This window comes from Curcuma longa, chromosome 1 (assembly GCF_044706935.1).
Source record: "Curcuma longa cultivar G26 ecotype Majalengka, Jawa Barat chromosome 1, ITB_CL_G26_1.1, whole genome shotgun sequence".
Classification (NCBI taxonomy): domain Eukaryota; kingdom Viridiplantae; phylum Streptophyta; class Magnoliopsida; order Zingiberales; family Zingiberaceae; genus Curcuma; species Curcuma longa.
Window position 1 is genome coordinate 19,855,934 of NC_133861.1, and position 20,761 is coordinate 19,876,694.

General features: G+C 39.2%; 5 protein-coding genes and 1 pseudogene across 5 annotated transcripts; 3 read left to right on the forward strand and 3 right to left on the reverse strand.

Annotated features, from left to right (window-relative positions):
• Window positions 1–526: 526 nt before the first annotated feature.
• On the reverse strand, window positions 527–3,694 carry LOC141825660 (transcription factor MYB56-like). Its single transcript, XM_074713046.1, has 5 exons — window positions 3,686–3,694; window positions 3,435–3,510; window positions 1,551–1,760; window positions 1,142–1,483; window positions 527–693 (listed from the first exon to the last, which is right to left on the reverse strand). The coding sequence occupies exons 1-5, from the start codon at window positions 3,692–3,694 to the stop codon at window positions 527–529; spliced, it is 804 nt and encodes a 267-aa protein (XP_074569147.1).
• Window positions 3,695–6,385: 2,691 nt separating this feature from the next.
• Window positions 6,386–7,835, reverse strand: LOC141825670 (transcription termination factor MTEF1, chloroplastic-like; annotated as a pseudogene).
• Window positions 7,836–9,437: 1,602 nt separating this feature from the next.
• LOC141821611 (transcription factor MYB123-like) lies at window positions 9,438–10,513 on the reverse strand. The gene is made up of 3 exons (XM_074708985.1): window positions 10,387–10,513; window positions 10,177–10,306; window positions 9,438–10,073 (listed from the first exon to the last, which is right to left on the reverse strand). The coding sequence occupies exons 1-3, from the start codon at window positions 10,511–10,513 to the stop codon at window positions 9,611–9,613; spliced, it is 720 nt and encodes a 239-aa protein (XP_074565086.1). The 3' UTR covers window positions 9,438–9,610.
• A 1,908-nt stretch (window positions 10,514–12,421) lies between these two features.
• Window positions 12,422–15,223, forward strand: LOC141821622 (small ribosomal subunit protein uS3x-like). The gene is made up of 6 exons (XM_074708995.1): window positions 12,422–12,514; window positions 12,616–12,763; window positions 12,847–13,018; window positions 14,436–14,490; window positions 14,564–14,695; window positions 14,887–15,223. Exons 1-6 carry the CDS (start codon window positions 12,485–12,487, stop codon window positions 15,049–15,051), a joined length of 702 nt encoding a protein of 233 aa, XP_074565096.1. The 5' UTR covers window positions 12,422–12,484; the 3' UTR covers window positions 15,052–15,223.
• Window positions 15,224–15,616: 393 nt separating this feature from the next.
• LOC141829318 (uncharacterized) lies at window positions 15,617–16,127 on the forward strand. Its single transcript, XM_074716799.1, has one exon. It carries the CDS (start codon window positions 15,753–15,755, stop codon window positions 16,113–16,115), a length of 363 nt encoding a protein of 120 aa, XP_074572900.1. The 5' UTR covers window positions 15,617–15,752; the 3' UTR covers window positions 16,116–16,127.
• Window positions 16,128–18,221: 2,094 nt separating this feature from the next.
• On the forward strand, window positions 18,222–18,581 carry LOC141825679 (U-box domain-containing protein 20-like). Its single transcript, XM_074713069.1, has one exon. It carries the CDS (start codon window positions 18,222–18,224, stop codon window positions 18,579–18,581), a length of 360 nt encoding a protein of 119 aa, XP_074569170.1.
• Window positions 18,582–20,761: the final 2,180 nt, after the last annotated feature.

Consider the following 20,761-nt stretch of genomic DNA (forward strand, 5'->3'; position numbering starts at 1 on the left):
ATTGAAAGGTGTCGATTACCAACTGATGCCTCGGTCCCCTTCCACCCTTTTTAGCCTTCTCTGCCTTCGTCTAGAACTTCACCGTAGCCCTCACATGCTCCTAATACACAGTGTGACGGCTCGCTGACCTCAGAATTTGACTGGTTAATTATTTTTTGAGCTAATTGTTGGTTGGGGTTCAGATTTATGTTTAGAACATAGAGCCCTTGCTGTTGTATATTCAAGGGAGATGCAGCTCGCGAAAGCAGAGAGCGATGGATATGGATAAGACAACAGTGAGTTTATGTGTTTGCGTGGTCACTGTTTATGCAATAGCTTGTGGCGAATTGGTTTGCCATACGTTTCTCTATCAGTGCAGTTTAAAGGAGCCTGCAACTTTATAAAAGATTAGGAATTGTTACTGTTCCTGCCTGAAATGAAAGCCCCCGCTCCACATCAGTTACCATTAATTACTATCGATCAGGAGAGTTTGATGGAATTTGCCATTCAAAGGCTCTACAGTTATCTTCCTCTCAATCTAATTGCTTCAATTGGCAGCGCCTCCTACTCCAAGGAAATCTATGAAGCTTCCTGCTGCATCATCAACGTTTACGTTGTTGATTTCTTCCTCAGCATATGGTGGTGTCTCACTGACTGAAGCATGGCGTGATTGTTGAGATAGCTGGTTTAACTCATTATCTCTGGGACGATCGACTGCAATTAAGTAGAAAAATGAGGTTAAATATATCAAAGAGTAAGAATTCATAGGGTGTCAAAAGAGGCTGATCATCTCTAGTCTACAGACATTATGTCAGGTTCAGTTGATCTAAACGACCAGATCTACTGTGCAGCCCTTTCACAGCCAATCATATGAATGAGATGTGCCTTGTGTACAGACGAATTCTAAGATTATGAATTTTAAACTAGAATCCTTTGAGTTCATCTAGGACCAAGCAAGCAATCGAGAGCTGGTGGCACTTAGAATATCTTTCAAAATTGATAGATGACACGTAGAGTTTTGTCAGCTTTATGATTTATGTGCGTTCCACTTTGGGTTTAGTGCGCGTATAAAATTGCTCCCTTCACGTGATCAGCTGTGAAAGGGTCTGCATAGTAGAATCGTTCCTTCTAAATAGACAGATTGAGCTCAAAAAATCGGTACCAGAGAAGAAATCAAATGGAGTGGTTCGAGAAGTAATCTCCCAACTGTGATCCAGACCAGTGGATGCGAAGCAAGGAGACGACGCTCGAGCATCTTCCTCCAACCTGAGCCTTCTTCTCTGCGAGACCACGGATTGCTCCCTGTACTTCCTGGCCATGATGACATGCCAATGGTTCTTCACCGCATTGTCTGTTCTTCCAGGGAAGAGCCTCGCGATCATGGCCCACTTGTTGCCGTGCATTCTGTGAACAGCCAGCAGCTTCTCCTCCTCTTCCTCACTGAATGGCCTCCTGTTGATCCTCGGATCCAACTGGTTGAACCATCTCAACCTGCAACTCTTCCCTTCATGGACATAGAACAGCATAAGAAAGACGAAAAGTTGGATAAAACATGTTCGACCAAACAATACCAGATCTTCCCTCCAATTTCCCCGCGATGAGGTTCCAATTCTGCGGGCCGTAGAGCTCCACCAGTTCCTTGAGCTTCGAGTCCTCAGCCGGCCTCCAGTGTCCTCTGCCACTTATCCTCGACGAACCACTTGCGTTGTAATTGCCCACCTCACTGCTCTCCTGCAGACTGAGGCAGCTCTCCATGGAGGGAAAGGCAGTGGCCATAGCTTCTTCACCTTCAGCGCAAAGAAAATAATTCAAGGAGATATGAACAAAAAAGCTAGTTCTTTTAACAGCTTTCAGGCTTTGCTCCGCACGTGTGCGTGTCTTCATACAACTTGTGTGAAGCATGAACAGTTTAAATATGAATTTCCACGGTTTACAACTAAAATGTTGTCTGCTGTTGCTCCTCAAAGTAACCTGGTAAAAGGCTGTTTCTCCCTCCCTTCACAAAAGAATGAGAGCTCATCATGTGCTGCTGCTGAGAACATTATTGAGGACCACCAGCCTAACCTTATAATGGATGTGGAAAATTGGAATGTGAACAATTACTCAAAGTCTCAGACTCGTCAGTTTTGTTCAGTGGTGTAAAGAAATAAATGCCATTGTACTCGTAGATGCAAGAAAAAGAAATTATGGCAATAGAGTAATCGACCAGAGGGTCCGCCAGGGCTGTCGAATCGGGCAGGATTCAATCCCGGCCGCTCGATCAGTGGTCCCCCAGTCCCCCTTCATGCAGCATTCCATGCAATGCAAGGAGGCTGCACGGCAGTGCTGTTCTTATTGCAGTCTCCTTTTTGACAATTATCCCCCTAAAACTTTTTCCCCCCAAGAAATATTGTTCCCAATTTTAAGGCCTATTTAAAATTTTCTAAGGAGAATAGGAAATAGGACATTTTAATTGCTATTAAATAATACCAAATGCTGCTTTCAATTGTGTCATTTGCCTGTTCCAGGTTCACGAGAGAGAACAAAGTAGAACTTAAATAAACCTAACGCCAGCAATTGACTACTTAACTAACCAAGTCGATTTTCTGCAATGATAGAGGGTTCTCTTCCACGCTGAATCCTACATGGTGCTCAGAATACTACAACAACAAGAAAACAAACAAGGGCCTACTTGTTTCTACGAAAAGCATTACCATCCTGCACTCACATGACTTGGGGTACTTCTCAAGCTCTGGATCCACAAAAACACGGGTTTGCTCTCTTTCCTTCACTTTGCAGGTTATGCAGCATATAACTTTGCTTGGCTCGGTGCAATTGAATGAACCAGTGAGAATTGGTTGCATTTAAGAGGGCAGAAAGAATATACTGTTCCAAACAATGAGACACAAACTAATAGTTACGCAGTTCCTGAATCCTACACCAAATCGGATGCATGTATCAATCTTTGAATTTAGTTAGTGGCACCATTCCATGATGTAGTAAAGCACTGCATACAAAAGGCTTCATATTTTTGTTTATGGAAGGATCACAGTTAGGTGCTCCAAAACTTTAAACGGCTAATGGTTTTAATTGAACGGTCTCAATCAATCCCAATCCATATACTCAACTAGGCCTTACTGCTGAAAGGATGAGTATGAAGAAAAGGTTTCCTCTTCTTCTCAAATGCATACAGCTTTAGCTTTCAGGGACAGTGAAAGATTGCCATAAGAAGGGAGTAGTTGTAACGTTATTGTAGTAGAAATGATGCAAGAAATGATCGTCCAAAATACACGGACACTAATACCCTTTAGCATGGACTACGACTAGCATTCACTGCTGCAAGCTAGCTACAAACATAGCTTGCGAGAGAGGAGCATGCACTTTAACATATCTATCTGCTCCTTCACAAACATAATGCAAACATAGGAAATCATTTAAGACCATCACCATGAATGGAAGGTAATGAGAACAGTGACTACCTGCCTGTGTCTCAGACAACTGCAACCACCAATATAATATTCTGTCACGTTTAGTGATGGTCACAGGATAGGACTGCAACAGTTATCGTGCAATAACCATTCAAAAGAATTGTCAAGATCTCACAGTTCAGCTCGAGTGAGTCGGTTGGTTGCAAGTGATAAGAGGAAGAACTGAGCACGCATCAAATCAATCTTCATCACCAGATATTTAACAGTGATAGAATTTCCAAAAAGCCAATGATCTTTACCTCACCCATTTGCGTTTGCCTTTCCGTGTGGAGGAGGTAGCACGGAAGTGACAGTGGCGATGGCAGCAGTAGAGACAGTGGTGAAGTGTGTGTCAGATCTGGAGACCACCAGCCAAAACTTTCATCATATCTTTACTGCATATCATACGGCACTCATCTCCAGACCATGATTCATGTCTTCCTGGAGTAAAAATAAGCTAAACATGAATAAAGAGTGAATGAACTGATTTGGGTAGGTGAGAGGTGTGGTGTTATATTGCTGTTCTTGAGTCACCATCAGGTACTCACCGGCAACAGGAAAGTAAACCAAATTTTCAAAGTTCTTTGAAAAGAACATGCAGCAATCCTCCACGCAAGGTGGGGACCTGAAACAGATGCCAAGAATCAAGTTATCATACAAAATGCAAGCTTTACGAAATTCAATTGTCACATAACTATTTGTGTCCACTTCTGCAACCCATTCCCAAGTTCAACAAAGACTGTTTTGAGTACCACTCTTTAAATTATAGTGGCTGCACTTCACAAGCATTTCTCATTCAAGCTTCCCTCCAGACTGCTGACACTTTTAATATCTCTGCATGGACCATTGCTATATCCAGAAGACGTTGATAGTGTACTATAGGACGCAGCACAACTTTAAAATACTCTAAACTCTTCAAATGATGCCATCAATATTTACAGAGGCTAATTGATTGTGCATGCACTGAGTAGGTCTTCCGATATGTATTTTCCACAGTAAGGGAATTATATATTACACATTTCAACATCCCAATTGGTAGTTTATCAACACACAATTTGCCATTGATCCATTTATTTTAGTAAATGCCCTTGCTTCCAACACAATATCCAAGGTCTATGCATCCATATTATATGAAATTGTCAAAGGGAGTAGCTCTGAAGTGATCAACCATTACAAATCAGTTAGACTATCAAATAGGATAGCATAGATTTGGTAATATCTCGAAATTAAATGGTACCTTAAGTAGTTTACCAATAGAGAAAAGGAGTAAATATTTTACTAGTAGCTACCTGCTAGTCTGTTCATGTATCTTAGTGCAGTTAAAAATGAACAATTCAAAGTTCAGCATTTTACTCTCCAGCAGGATAGAAACATGTATCATTCACATTATTAACTGGAACACGCAGAACTAAACACAATAGTAATTTCACTGTAAAGGAAGGAAAAAGTAACCTGTAACTCAAAAGCGCAGTATTCTTCATGAAAAAGAGCTGTCAGACCAACTCACTTCTGCAAGCAACAAAAATCCAAAAGCAAATAAAACCAATACAACAGCTATATCACTGATCTGTCGACTTAGCAGAAAGCTATACGCAGCAAAATCCAAACAGAAATTCTTAACTTGGCGTGTCTTGATTATTTATTTTTCTTTTTACAAAGGTAAGGCGAAATCAATTTCAAGACCTCTGCATAATAGATCTTTGATAAAAATAACAATGTCCCCCCCCCCCCCCCCCCCCCCCCCCCCCCCCCCTTTCCTCTTATTTTGATTGTAATTTGGACGTTCCAAATGTATTTTGTAGCCATTCTCTACCCCTGGCCTTTCACTTTTAGTTAGTTTATCTAAGAATCCGAGTTCCACTGAAGTGCAAAAATACACCAGCCAAGCAAGGTTTGAGCAGTTAGACTTACAAATACCAAGTAATCGTAGTGTAGATCAGTTATATGTAGGTCCTAGATTACACTTAATTTTGCTGTCTTCTGGAATCTGCTTTGAGTAATGAATCCAATTTGATATGAAGTTTGACTTTTCTAACCAAGTAGTTTCTTGAGTTGGTTTCTGTGTTAAACTTCAATAAATATGATCAAGATTGTTTCCAGCCAAATGAAAGAGCTATTTCCATCTGAATAGGAATGTCATGACTTTACTGAAAGGGCAACTACCCAGCCACTTGACCACAAAACTACATAAAAAAACAACATAAAGGAACAGTGAGCATTAGTTGAGAATTTAAGTTAGGAATGTGCAAAATGAATGAGATGAGCTGCTTAAATCAATCCAACACATGCAAGGCTTAAAAGGAATCCTTACGTGTCCTAATTGTTATTTGAGTTAACAACGTCATTGATATGCTAAATGTTACAAACTAGTGATGCAAAAATTATGTAAACATTTACTTGAAAGATGGATGGATAAATTTTATTTGCAAGTGAAAAAGATAAGAGAGAACCAACTTACCAAACAGTATAACCTTTCATCTACAAGCAGAAGCAAGAATTATTAGTGAAAGCGAAATTACTGAAAGATGTTCTAGAGAGACCATTGCATTCACTGGCAGTTGGATAGGATCCCGCGAATAGCCCCTTAATCTTAGTGTTTTTTTTTGTTATCTGCATGTGTCACTTCCTAGTTTTGACAAGGGTAGTAGTAATGTTAGCTATTCAGTTCTCACCATAGAATTTACAATCGTAATTTCAGATAGATATAAAAGAAAGACATAAGAGAATGTCAATAAAGACAACATATTTCAAAATTATTCTACTGCACAAGCACTCAAATCTCTAGTACTTAGTTATGCAAGATAAGAAGCGTGCATGATATGTTAGGTAGCTTTCTACATAATGGGTGTCAATTACCTTGATCTATCAATTACAACTTCTAACCAGTTTCAATCCATTCTCTTTAAACCACCACAACTGCAAGATAAATTAAACAGTGTTTCCAATAGAAAGTTAGAGAAAGTTCTCTTTTATTTGACTATTAGAAAAACCAAGTTAGGCAACTCTGCATACTTATAATTTTATAGCCCAACATACAAAAGACAAAAGGATTTGTACTTTTCTTTGATAGATTGCAGTTGGACTTTAAGGCCAATCAATTCAGGCATTTCTACATACATCTAATAACACACTGCGTTACTAAGATGATGATAGGTTACAACTTGCCGTCAACAGAAAATCGCATCTCCATTAACCGAGCTATGAACTCCCCCATCGCTGACCTTAAGGATCTCAGAGAGCAGCATCCATACCTGGCTCTCCTTCAATGAAGGATGTCGGGGCTTGATCTTTCGTTCCAGATTAAAGGAGAAGCACTGCGGAAATTCCTTGAGCTCAAAGAGATATCTGCCCATTCCATGGAGTAAAAACTCGACCTTGGGTTTGAAATTGTTCTTTATACTAAAGGTGAACAAGCCGGGTGAGCGGAGCACCACGCTACGGGTCTCCCGATGGGAGATTCCAAGGGTACAGAGATATTCAATCTCGGGGATGAGACTGTCCTTGACGCTGGAGACGAGGAGGATGGTGGTGCGACAAGGGACGCGGTAGCAGCCGAGGAAGCCGAGGCGGCGGAGGAAGTTGAGGGCAGGGAGGAGCTGGTCGGAACGCTGGCGACGAGGAGGCGTAGGCAGCGTCCGGCGGTCTTGCGGATATCGGGAAGGGAATTTCCGCGGGGCCGAGGAGGAAGCGGAAGACGGGGACAAGATCTGCGCTAGGGTCGCAGGTGAGGAGGGAGGGGTACATGGAGAAAGAGGCATCGACGTGGGTGAGGCGCAGGGAGAGGAGGGCATCGACGGCGGAACTTCTCTCAGAACCGAAGGCCGGCGTCAGGGGTGGAACCCCAGGAGGCAAAGAGAGGTGGAGCCGGTGAGGCGGAGGATGGGATTGGCGCTGAGAGGACGGCTAAGGCTGTGAGCGAGGGGATTGCGGGCAGAAATATGCGTAAGAGGCGGCAACGAAGACGCTGAGAAAGGGAGAGGTGGAGGCGGATGTGCATGGCGGGCGGCGACGGCACGACGGAGAGAGCCACCGCTCGCCTCGCCGAATTATTTCACTCCCACAAGAAACTTTATAGCCCAAAATCATTAAGGCCCAACACAAGTAACAGTACAATTGACCAATATACAACTAGGAAAACTTTTCAGTTCATCACCACTTTTCGAACTCCAAGAAAAGGAGCAGCAACATGGATCTTAAAACTACATGTAATTAAGCAGTAACAAGGAGAATCGAGCGAGAAAGGAATCAGAGGGAGAAAAATCCTTCTTTGACGACGAGGCCGAAGACGAGGATGACAAGGCCGAGGGCGACGCACTGAGTGGAGGACACCGCCGTCTGGGAGTAGGCGGACAGCGTCACCGCCGCCCCCACGCAGCCGATCAGGAACCCGCTCAGGTTCCGCGGCTCCATCGTCGTTGCCGATCCACTCCTTCAGGCTTCGAATTCGTCGTCGACGGATGAGCTTGGGATGCGGAAGTCTCTGACGGATCTGCTTTTTCTAGGGTTTGATTCTTCAACCCTTTCCCTGCTCCAAGAGACAAGACGACCGGGGCCTCATGCAAAACTAGAAAGTCAACTCAACAGGTCGGCACCAGTTCATTTCATTTGCATTTTTATTTTTATTTATTTTAATCATAATCCAAGCAAGCCGTTTGAATCACGCTTTTACTAAAATATATATATTTTTATATTAAAATTATGCTCAACCTTATTTTATTTTCAACGTGACCCTCACATTTTTGTCTACTTTTATTTTGTATATACCGCCTAGCCTCTCGAGGGAAAAATATATAAAAATGTCAATGGTTAATTATTTCTATATAAAAAATTAAAATCATGGACATAACTATGATTTGTTTTATGTAAAACATATAGAAATGTCATCATTAAAAATTAAAAATTATTAAAAGGGTTTATGTCATATAATTATGTTTGCCAAAACAAAATAGTAATATTTGTAGGATAAACAATCTGATAAGTATATTTTTCATTCTTATGGTATAAGATTATGTTCTATATTTTTAGCTCTATTATTTTTTATGTGATAGAGTTGGTTTGTCTTTAATTAAAAACTAGTATAGGTCTTATCGAGATTGAGATTATACTTATTCTCTTTATAGATCTGCTACTACCCGGAAGCTGAGCAGCAACAAAGAACATAACATATTTGCATTTCTAAGACTCGGATCAAGAGGAAGGCGCCTACGACACTAGGCTCTATTATTTTTTATGTGATAAAGTTGGTTTGCCTTTAATTAAAAGGTTGGATTAAGAGGAAGGTTCATGCAGTAGACGTTATGCACATGGCAGAATTAATCTCAAATCATCACCTCCTGAAATTGACCCCTAATCATTACGCTAATAATATCATACGGGAGCTAATTTGTCTTTAATTAAAGTTTGTATTATAGATGAAGATGTGTTTAAACGTCACAATTAACATATTAATTTATAGGCCCTAAATAAAATTCTTAATTGTCCAGACATATTGTCAGTTTGGCTGGCAGCCACAGTAAGTAAGATTTTGATTTGGATTGGAAGAATAGTTTGTAAAGATTCGAGAACATTTATAGAATCTCAAACAAAAACAAGAGTATTATAGTAAATTTTTGTCTAGAGAGGTCAATTGTTTGCCTGAGTTAGTCTAGATATATATAGGTCCATGATGGGGCCCTGCTCGACTAGACTTGAACCCGATCACGTTTGGCCTGGCATGAGATTTCACGTTGTCGCTCTCAACGTCAAAAAGTTAAATGATCAAGTGGTCGGAACTAGAAGTGTACACGTTTGCTCCACGCATACCTCAAGCAAGGTAGACAATAACATCAACGGTTTGTAGGTCACGTCTGTCAGCCTCACATGTTGGGCCAATTCCAAAGAAAGAGAGAAATTCAAAATATCCTCACATAATTGGAGGAATTAGTAGTAGTTAATTGGCATATCACCCTCGGACTCTCAGCAGAGTTTCATAACAACTTGTTATTGATTGATGTAGAGTTTCATATTGCACGCAGAAACATACATATTTCGGATGTTGGGGCACACACATCTTGTGATTGATTGCTGTAGAGGGTAATCATGCAGAGTACAACAACTTTGGACACATGCGAGAGATGCACATCAACGCTCATAATTTTACTCCATGAGCCTTCTGAGACCATGCATGCATATGGCTCAGTAATCTGTCACAGGGAGGAAGAAGGTACGGTTGCATGCATGCTGCTATCTGCCAGCCAATTGTCTAATATTTCTTTGGTAAATAGCAAACTATCATCAAAAGGCACAGGAGAATAAGCACCTGCCCAAATTCTTCGTTCTTTTTCGAAGCCATCCATGTCTGGAGCCCATTTTGAGCAGAGCTGCTCGATATCAGAACCCATCGATTGGTAAAATACATCACTCTCATCGACTGGCAAGAAAGCAGCGTCTAGTGTCTGTTGATCTCCACTGAGCAGTGCTTCGGTTCCATTCTCATGCTCGTTACATGCAGGCGACTGTTTGATCCCTCTTTTACTCGTGCACTTGCGATTTAATTGCGTGGATCCACCAACTGACTGAACCTTTAGCTTCTTCTTTAGCACTGTGTTCCAGTAATTCTTGATCTCATTATCTGTTCGACCGGGTAATCTTCCAGCTATCAGAGACCACCTGCATGTTTAGCACGTACGAGCAAACATGAGGAAAGAATCAATATAATATACAGTACTCGATCTCTGCAAATCGTTCTGAACAAGGAGTTTAATTAAACAACCGGTTTCCCAAAAGATTATGGAGCCTGACGATGAGATCCTCCTCTTCGTTGGATATGTTTCCCCTCTTGATATCCGGCCGCAGATAATTCAGCCAGCGAAGCCGGCAGCTCCTCGGACATCGATTCAGGCCTAAAGCCACACCCAACTGTGCTTTACTACTGAGATAACATACATAGGAGAAGAAGTTGCTATGTAAAATATAATATGACCTGTTGTTTTGGTAACCTGCCCCCACCTCCCTCCCCCATGACCTCTGACATAGTCCGTTAGGATCTTGTCTTCAGCGGAACTCCAGGCCCCCTTGTTAAAGCGCTGCTTAGGATTCTTGGAGCTCATGTTTAAAGGATACTGCAATGACCCTCTGTTCGATATCATCCCATATATAGTACTAGCTAGCTAGTTATAGAGCAGCATACAGATGCGTATCATCATCTGTCCCTTTTCATATGAATAATAATGCTAGTTTAAGGGCTGCGGGACCTTAATTAATGGAGGTACACATGTGGCTTGGAAGAAGAACCGTGTGACCTTTTGCTTGACGTACGTGGATCTATGCCAAATCAGAGCACTCAGCACCGCTTCGTTGGAGATGGAAGCATCTTTATATATCCAATAGATCAATATTCATCGCCTCCATCATTATCAACATCGCGAGGCTGACGGCATGTGTTTGAGCGTTAGGTCGCCATATGCATAGTGCTCCGCATAATGCCATGAGCAGGCGTCATAATCACCACGCCATGCATGTGCAGAATCCATTGCACCTGCCATTCCCACTGCTCCTTCAAAGTTTTTGTCACTGCCAAATGAAGAGATATTCCATGATTAATTGTGTCATCTTCAGGAGGAACAGACATGCGTTGTGAAATCTAACAGATCAGAACAAAAAACAAAAAGAGATGGTAATTAACAGATCCAGAGCTAGGAATCTTGAAGCTATTATACTACAAAGTGCATGTATCTCTCTGTTGCTGTCGTTAGGAATCTTGAAGCTCCAGTTGGTGCTCATTTTTCAAAAAGAGTGTGTGACACTTCTTAAAAATACACGAAAATAGACAAGGCCTCTCATAAATTCGGAAGTAAAGTAAGTCCTTTTTAAGTATTTAGGAACTTAAATGCGTGCCGTAGTATTGTTTTTAAGTACACTGAAAAATACAGATCATTTCCCCCAATATAATTCAATGTGAATTCATCGTCACTGTCCGCTATTCATTTTTCTCTGTCTGTCCATTTCAAAATGTTATTAACTACTATCTTTATTTTCTTTGAGACTTAAATGAGTTAGTTGAACTGTCTAAACATGTCATTTTCTTTAGCAAGCTTCGTCAAGTTGAGGACCTCATTTTCCTTGCATATTCAACGTCGATCAAGAATTCTCTGGTTTGATGGATTCCTGTCACTATTTTTAAGGTTTTGAAAAATTAAATAGTTAATAGTTTTAAAACTTGTTACAAGATTTCATTTTTACTCTTATAAATTTTGATAAGTAATATATTAATATTTAATTTATAACAAACTTTTTTATATAATATTTCATTTACGATTTTTTGAGCCCTTCACGGGTGAAAGATATCAGAGATCCTTCATTCCTTCTCTAGGTTATTCGAGGAAACGGCATTGTGACGATGGAAGCTTTGGAGCCAGTTGCGAGAACATAATTCATCATCTGACTTTGATACGATCTCTCAGTAGATTAGTATGTGTTGTACTTAAAGAAACCTGGTTAATTAAGAAATATTATTTTCTCTTCAAATCTTTGTAATTTGAATGAATATTTAAGATATGTTAATCATTTATTATGATGCTACTTTTTCTTGCGATCATGAAATGCATACTATTTAAAATCTGTTAAATCAATTATTACGATGCTACTTTTTCTTGCGATCAACACTTAATTTTAATGAATTCTATTAGTTTTATCGAATTGTAAATTATAGCATCTTTTTAATTATTAAATTATGTATCAGTTTTTTAAAATATCCTTTTCGCTCTGCTTAAATTATGTTTTTTATTTTTAAATAAAAATTTTGCTTTCTACATACAACACAGAAGATGCAGTAAGGTGAAAATAACGGTTCTGATTCACTTATGACGGTGCATATCATTCATCCGACGGTTCTTATTATCCTTAACTCCCATTACCCACCAAAATCGTTTCGATTCGTTGGAGCCTTCGGACCGTTGGATCCTTTCACCGAACTCCTATTTAACACCGCATCAGCGCCGCCTACTCTGTTGCTAGGGTTGTGTTCCAGACGATCGCAGCGTACACCGGAGCGTGTAGGCGGAGGCGCGAGTGCGATTTCCATGGCGACCCAGATGAGCAAGAAGCGCAAGGTTGGCCTTTCTCGGATCTGAATATTCTCTTTTCACTATTCCGTTTTGATCCCTCGCGCTAAAATCGGTTATTTTGGTGGATTCTCTCCGTCGTGTTACAGTTCGTAGCGGACGGAGTGTTCTTTGCTGAGTTGAATGAGGTCCTGACGAGAGAACTCGCTGAGGATGGCTATTCTGGTGTCGAGGTTAGGGTTACGCCTATGCGAACCGAGATCATTATCCGGGCAACCCGCACTCAGAACGTCCTTGGTGATTATTCTCCCTGATTTTGGAATCTGTTCCGGTTAACAAGTGAGATTTCGCTTCTGATTGCCTATCGATTGGTGATTCAGGTGAGAAGGGAAGAAGAATCAGAGAGTTAACATCGGTGGTCCAGAAAAGATTCAAATTTCCTGAGAATGGCGTGGAGCTCTACGCCGAGAAAGTAAACAACAGGGGGCTTTGTGCCATTGCTCAAGCTGAATCGCTGCGTTACAAGCTTCTTGGTGGCCTTGCTGTTCGCAGGTTGGTATTCATTTCACCCTTTGTTTCGAACCAAAGTTTGACAAGGGTAGTCTATTTATTGTTTACGTACCTAGATTGTGTGCCCAATTAGACTTCTAGTATTACATCACAATTCTGGACGACTCTTGGCTGAAAGCATTTCTTCGTCATATAAATTTGTCCAAGTTATTTACGTTTATGCTCACCAATTCAGATTGCTGTGCTTATATGATGAAGTCTATGCCTAATGGTCACCTGAGGTTATTTAGGTTGCAATTCTATGTTTTTCTGTGTAACCACAAACTACTATTTTCCAGAAACTTTCAATTCCAATTATTGGTTTGCTGGGTCTTCACACACTTCAATGGATGTAGGAACCTAATTGTTTCTTGTAATTCTAACTTATAATCATTATATGACAATTTTGAGATCGTCGTTTATGCAATCTTGATCATGATATCACTTTATGAAAACCTTGATCTATTTATTAAAAGTTCCTGGTAGCATATTTGTGGCCTTATTGACAGCTTTACATTGTTTCCATTTTGTTCTGTAACCATATTATGCTCGCTTGGCATCCTGTAGATTTTTCCAGATTTTATTGTAGCCTGTCAACTTATTTTGATTTTGTTTGGTTATGTCTGTCATTTACAGAAAATAGGTTGCTTATTGCTAACTTTGTGTAAGAAGATGACTATAGGCTGCTTAGTAACCATCATGAACTTTCAATGAAAGCCCCTGACAACATGGTCCCAAACATTATCTTTCTCTTCTATAACTACATGTTGAGTTCCCAATAACCTATCTTGGAGATTCTTTTTTTTTCAAGCCTGTTCTTCTTTTAGAATGCTTTCTGCTTTCCATGTAATGTGAATAATTTATTCCTTCTACTTTTAGGATTCATTTAATCAGAAGCAATTTAATATGATTCGCTTAAGAAAAAAGTAGTTGCATAGATATGAGTTCTCTCTTGATTAAGCAGATATATTTGTTTGCATACAATTGCCTTTTTTAGAATTAGCATAATGGTTATCTTTAGACATGCTATGTTGCCGTTGGTGGAATTATCCGATGATTGCATGTGCTATTCTTGTTTTAGAATTTTTTAATCCAATTTTACATTTTTTGATTCTTATTCATAGGTTTAAATTTGTATGGCTTGATCTCTAGCTATAAACTTATTTAATATTTGTGATCTATATTTTTATTGATCTACTGCTCAAATTATCGACAAGGTGAAAGCAATATGATTTCTGGTGTCATTGGATTATGACAATCTATTGCTAGTTTCAGAGGTAGTTTAATTGCTTGTCACTTTTTCTAGTTGCCCTTATGATTTTTTATGTCAATGTTTTATGCATCTTTCCCACATCAATGTATCTCATGGATGATCATTTAGCATGAAAACGGTGTCTCATTCACTTGTGCTTTCTCTCAGGGCCTGTTATGGTGTCTTGAGGTTTGTCATGGAGAGTGGTGCTAAGGGATGTGAGGTACATAAATTTATCATTGAGATCCATCGACCTACCAATGAATGTTTATTGATCCCCTGGTTTTTTTTTTCAGGTAATAGTTAGTGGAAAACTCAGGGCCCAGCGAGCTAAATCCATGAAGTTCAAGGATGGATACATGATTTCTTCTGGTCAGCCTGTAAAGGAATACATTGACTCTGCAGTGAGGCATGTTCTCCTTAGACAGGTTAGTATCTGAAATGCACCAATCTATTTTACACCGACTGCTAAGATTTTAGATTCAAAATAGACTGCACCAATCTATTTCACACCGACTAATACGATTTCAGTTCTGACATTGAATGCAAGTAGCAAATGTTTATGATTTGAAGTGAGTGTAAATCCACATAATCAAAGTTGTTACCTATTAATGTTTAGGGTGTCCTTGGAATCAAGGTCAAAATTATGTTGGATTGGGATCCCAAGGGGAAGCAAGGGCCAACTACTCCTCTCCCGGATCTAGTCACTATCCATCCACCAAAGGACGAAGAGGAATACGTGAGGCCAGCCCTGTTGGTGCCCGCGGAGATACCCATTGCATGATGATGAATGTTTGCTGCAGATGAGTTTTACTAGAGGACTTGCCTTGTTATGGCTTCACAACATAAATCGTAGTAAGGCCTATTTATATACTGTTTAAGCTTTATTTTGACTGCCATCTTCCAAACTACTGTTTTTTTGGGTTCATTCGCATTTAATCCTTCTTTCCAGAAAATATGCTGTTCTGAAAAAAATTCTTTTTCATATCTAATAGTGTCTTAGGGGCTGTATTGAAGGAGAAAAATATGTTTAAAAAATGATTTGCACACTATTAATATTATTCCAAAGACACTGCATTATCTCACTTGACCCAGGAGCAACTGTCAGGTTGCAGCAAAGGAGTTATAATTCCAGTCTGTAAGTAAAAACTATGCCCATGTGCATTTAATAAATTCACTGCTACAATTGCCACCCAATCACTTGTCCTTGATTCCAGATCTAGCAACATGGTCGGCCCTGCGACTGCAAATCCCCAAATCCAAGAAACTTTAGGATTTCGAGTATCTCGAATATTGATAATTTACACCCAAGCCCCAATCAACACTCGCCGAGCGTCTCCCCACGATTCGTGTATTTTAATCGCCCACTTGTTCTCTTTTGTCCTCAATCTCAGATTTCACTACTTTTGTAGATCACTCTCCTCTATAAAGTATAAACCCCTCCCGCAGAGCCAGACAATGATCACCTAGCAAAGTGAAAGGAAAATGTCTAGTGCTTCTGCCTCCCAATCCCCCCCTCCTCCTCTTCCTTTCCACCTCCTCTTCTTCCTCCTCACGCTCCTCCTCCTCCTCGGACTCTCCTGGTACACCAGCTACGAGGCGATCCTCGAGGGCGTGTTCTATCAGCTCAAGTTCCTACTCATCGTCTCGCCTTTGCTGTTGCTAATCGTCCTTCACTGGCTCTCCTCGGACGGGCTCTCGTTCTTGGTTCCCTTTCCGGAGAAGGAGTCGCTCCATCGGGCCGGCGGATCGCCTTGGGGTGTTGGTTTCCTCCTTCTCCTCCTCATCGTCATGGTCTCCTATCAGTCCTACTTCCAGGATCGTTGGTTCCCTCTGTTAAGTCGTTGATCTTAATATAAATATAAAGGTTTGTTGTGTAAATTTGTAGTTTCTCTTGAATGAAATGATTTAGTTCTGCTCGAGAAGTTTTAATTTTCTTCCTAAAATGGATTTGAGGGAGATCCAGTTCAGGATTTGAACTGACTCATCGTGCCCAGCAAAATATTACTGTAGAACAAAGAAAGTTGGACATTAAAATGGTAATGGATATCAAGCATCATTAAAGCCGTTTTGTATATGTGAATTCATTGAGGAAAGAGAATTTATAGCGAAAATGCCAATTTACACTTGCAGCAGAGAGAAAAGGAGGTGGAGAGAATGAAAAAAAAAACTACCAGCAATGTTTCAGAAGTATTTTATAAATATTTATTCAGAGATACAATACGCTTTTTCTGGAATTTGTTAATATTATTAATTTACATTTTAAGAATTTGTAATACTAAAAATATATAATTACTTAGAGATATTATTTACTATTCTTTTATGCAAAGGTGGAATCCGTCGTCTTAACGGTCCCACATGGTCGATCTCACGATCATCTGTGAAGAGGTATATCGAGAAATTACAGTTGGTCACGACGCAGGAAGGTATTGACTGATTTTGTCAGGATTTGAATTCTTGTCTTCTTCTACAAGTCTAATGGGTGTCGTAACCAATTCAGCTATACTCCGGTGGCTATTATTTACTATTCTAAACTTATTATGTATTGCAACATTAATTAGGTAATGTAAAACAAAGACGACGTATTTCGCAAAAAAGGAAAACTTAAACTTTTGAAGAGGGACACAACTAAAACGATTATTGGGACAAAAATTAAAATGGGTGTTTATCATTTGTAAATTTGTGAGTTGGATGTCTTATTTTTAATTAAAATTAAATAGGTGGTCTTTTAATAATTTTATCTTAAAAATATCCTTTCACATAATATTATTATAGTAGTTACTAATAGTTATAATATATAGAAGTTATCGGATAACTACTATAATATATAAAAGTTATCGGATAAATACTATAAGATGTAGAAAAGTTATTAGATAACTGTTATAATGTGTAGAAATTACCTTATAGATGCTACAATATGTTTAAAATTTAGAATTTAGAATTTAAGATTTATACTGTGTAAAAATTATAAAATAATTTCTATAATATGTAGAAATTATCCAGTAATTACTATAATGAGTTTATGATTTAGTATTTAGAATCTCTAAATAATATTGTATCAAAATGTTATTTATCAACTTAGTCAAAATTATTTAAATTTTATTAAAATTATTTTAAAATAATTATAAATATTATTATATAGCTACTATAACTATAAATCCTAAACTCACTCTAGACATATTATAATAGTTACTGATATTTTGTAGTAATTATTTGATAAGTTTTAAATTATATGAACTCTAAACACTCTCTAAATATGTTATAATATCTATTAGGTATATAGCTTCTACATTTTGTATAGTAGCTACTGGATTATAATAGCTATCGTATAATTTCTAAAGTATCACTGGATTAAAAAATATTTTTGAAATAGAATGATTGATGCAACGCCTATTTATTTATTTTTTTAAATCTATATTTCTCATAATTTGAGACGTCCTTTTCATTTTTATCCAAAATTATTCATCAATTTATCAGTTTGAATTTGGTTTACAAAATGATATAATACCAATTTCAATTTCAAAGCAGTCAAAATGGTATAATATCAATTTCATCGTTGTTTGTAAAAATTTTAAAGCAAGTCAAACTTCAACGGCCAACATTCAAAACCCAAGCTTCATATCTAGACGCAAGGCGAATCTAAACCTTTTCAACCCAACAGCCGTCGTCTTTTCGATCTCAACTCTCAATTAGAACATCCCTCCGCATGGCTTCTTACCTTGCATCGCACACGCCCAGCTCAAGGCTCCCCCTTCGTGAAGAGCATCCCGACCCGTCGACGACCTCCAGCCACCCTAGCTTCCCGTGCCAGACGCCTTCCGCTGCACCCTCCGCACCGGCATCACCTATGATCGCCGTTGCATCGAGACGTGGCTCGAAGCCGGGAATCGGATCTGCCCTGTCACCAACCAAGCCATCGTCGACGACCTCGTGACGAACCATGCCCTCAGGCGGATGATTCGATCCTATTGCGTCTCCAGTAGCTCGCAGGGCGTCGACCGGCTTCCCACACCGCGGATTCCGGTGACCCCGACCCAAGCATCCGAGCTTCTGGCGGAGATTGCCTTCGCTGGCCGCCGTAGAGACCGCGGCCGCATCCTCGAACTGATCGCAAACATCAAATCTTCTGCGAAGGAAAGCGAGCGCAACCGGAAGTGCTTCGCCAACAGCGGCGCCGACCGCCTCCTCTCGGCCGCCTTCGCGGAATCGGGCGATGAGGAAATCCTTTCGGCATTGGCTTTATTGAATTATTTCTACCCTTCGATCATGCTACGTGCCGTCATATCGCATGGCACAAGGCACTCGACTTCTTAGTCTCGCTTCTCAGATCTGCCGACTTCCACGCTGGTCCTCAGAGAGCTCGATCGCCTCTTCTCTTCCACCGGAGTGGATGGAAGCCCTCGCGACGACAGACGGGCTAATCGAAGCGCTGGCAATCATGTGATATATCGCTGTCATATTGATTCCATTTCAACTCTTCTATCGATCTTCCAGTTTGTTGCCTTGTAGCTTGATCATGCTTAGTTTATGATCGCCCAATGGAGGGAAAAATGTCGTGGCAAGCGTCAAATAACGTGATTGTCTTTTTTTCTTAGCCGTGCGGATAGTGTGATTTAGATTTATAACAATTGATTTTTTTTAATAGAACTAATTAAATTATATATGTTTTTAATCTCTATTACGAAATTTGTAATATACAAAATAGATCTCTTTAGCCGAATCCAATTGAAATGGTGGCGATGATTATAGTAAAAAGGATCTTCATGCAGTTTTTGGTGAATAAATGTTTATTAGAAGCCACGGATATGTGGGGAAGTAATCATGCTGTTTTTGCTTAGATCCAACGGTTTTGAAAGGAAAAAAAAACACTCATGGACGAAACTGATTAAGGAAATCTTCACCATTTTTCTATTTGGTACGGCAGCTGTAGATAAAGAAGAAGAAAATACAAGGGGATCTTCACCGCGAAAATCCTCCATGCATGATTGAAGCATTATACACTTCTCTACGATGCAGAGTCGCAATGGAAAGCATGATCATTTCAATTCAAATAGCCAGCGAATCACATTTAATGTAACAAGCACTTTGATAAATTGAAGATAATCGAAATTTTTTTAATAGCGATAAGAAGAAGAAACCAACCAAAAATTAAGGATTCTGCAAACTCTCTGCTAAAATAACACATTGAAACCTATCTACAAAATTAATAATTCAATGTTTAATTCATTCTATAGCGATAGTTATCCTGTCCTCGTCTTCCGGAAGTGCCACGACGAGAGAGACGGTTTCCGAACCAGAATCGCAATAATCTCTCGAGTTCAGCAGAACAGCAGCAGCGACGATTACTATCGACATGCAGACAACAAACGGAATCACGAGAGCTGCTTCAACGGCCGCCGCTGCCGTTTCGCAGTCGCCACTGCTTTCCGCAACGTCCAGGAGGACGGGTAACAAAAACGAGAATAGGATGCGGAAAATACCAGTGACGATGCACAACACAAAGCTCGCGGCTGCGACGATCGCCATTAGCCCGGAGATCATGGCCGAAGGCGAAGGGGAAGACATCCTTTGCTCCTAATTTGTTTGTGTTGCCGCTCAAATCTCACCAAAAGCTTTACGATAACACGGCTTGATGACGACGGTGGATCCTGCTCGAATGGCTTGAGGAGAGATCGCATTGCAAAAGAAACTGCCGGTTTAAAGAAGTGGGAGGGAGCAGTTAAGATTTTTTCGCGGTTAGTTATATTTTGCCGGGGCCGGGTCGCTGAGAACAGCAATCGAAATTTTATAAAATTAATCGCAACCGCCAATTCTAACAGATAGTTCATCTCATCCATTGCCTTCGACTTAACCGTTAATAAATTAATAATAATATTATAATTTAAATTTAGTATTCAATAAAAATATTAATTACAATAATGTTATATTTTATATTATAATATTTTTATTGTTTTTATATTTTTTAAAAATAAAATATCAATTTGAACATCAAAATTTTAATTAATGAAAATTTACTTTTAAAATTTTATTTTCAAATTTGTCCTTTTATTTTAAATTTAAATGATTAGACTTGTGATTTTTTAATGTGAACGACGCTTTGTTACATAGTCGTATCTTTCGATATTTTTTTTAATAATTTAGATATTTAATTTTTCAAATCAACTACTTCCAAAGATAACAAGTTCGATCTTATGAATTTTAATTATGTAATTATTTAATAATTATATAATTAAAATTATGGATAATAAAATAAAATGAAATATTATTTGATTTAATCTTAGATAATAATATTATAATATAATCGTAAAGGATAATTTTGAAAATATTTTTTTATTAATCTAGAATTGTGAAAAATTTAAAAAATCGCCATTACTTAGGAATCCCTCATTCCAATCAAACATGATTATCAATTACAACCTTCAATAGATAACCAAGTATAATGATTCTTAGAAAATATAATAAAGCAAGACTAATTGAAGGATAAAAAAATTAAT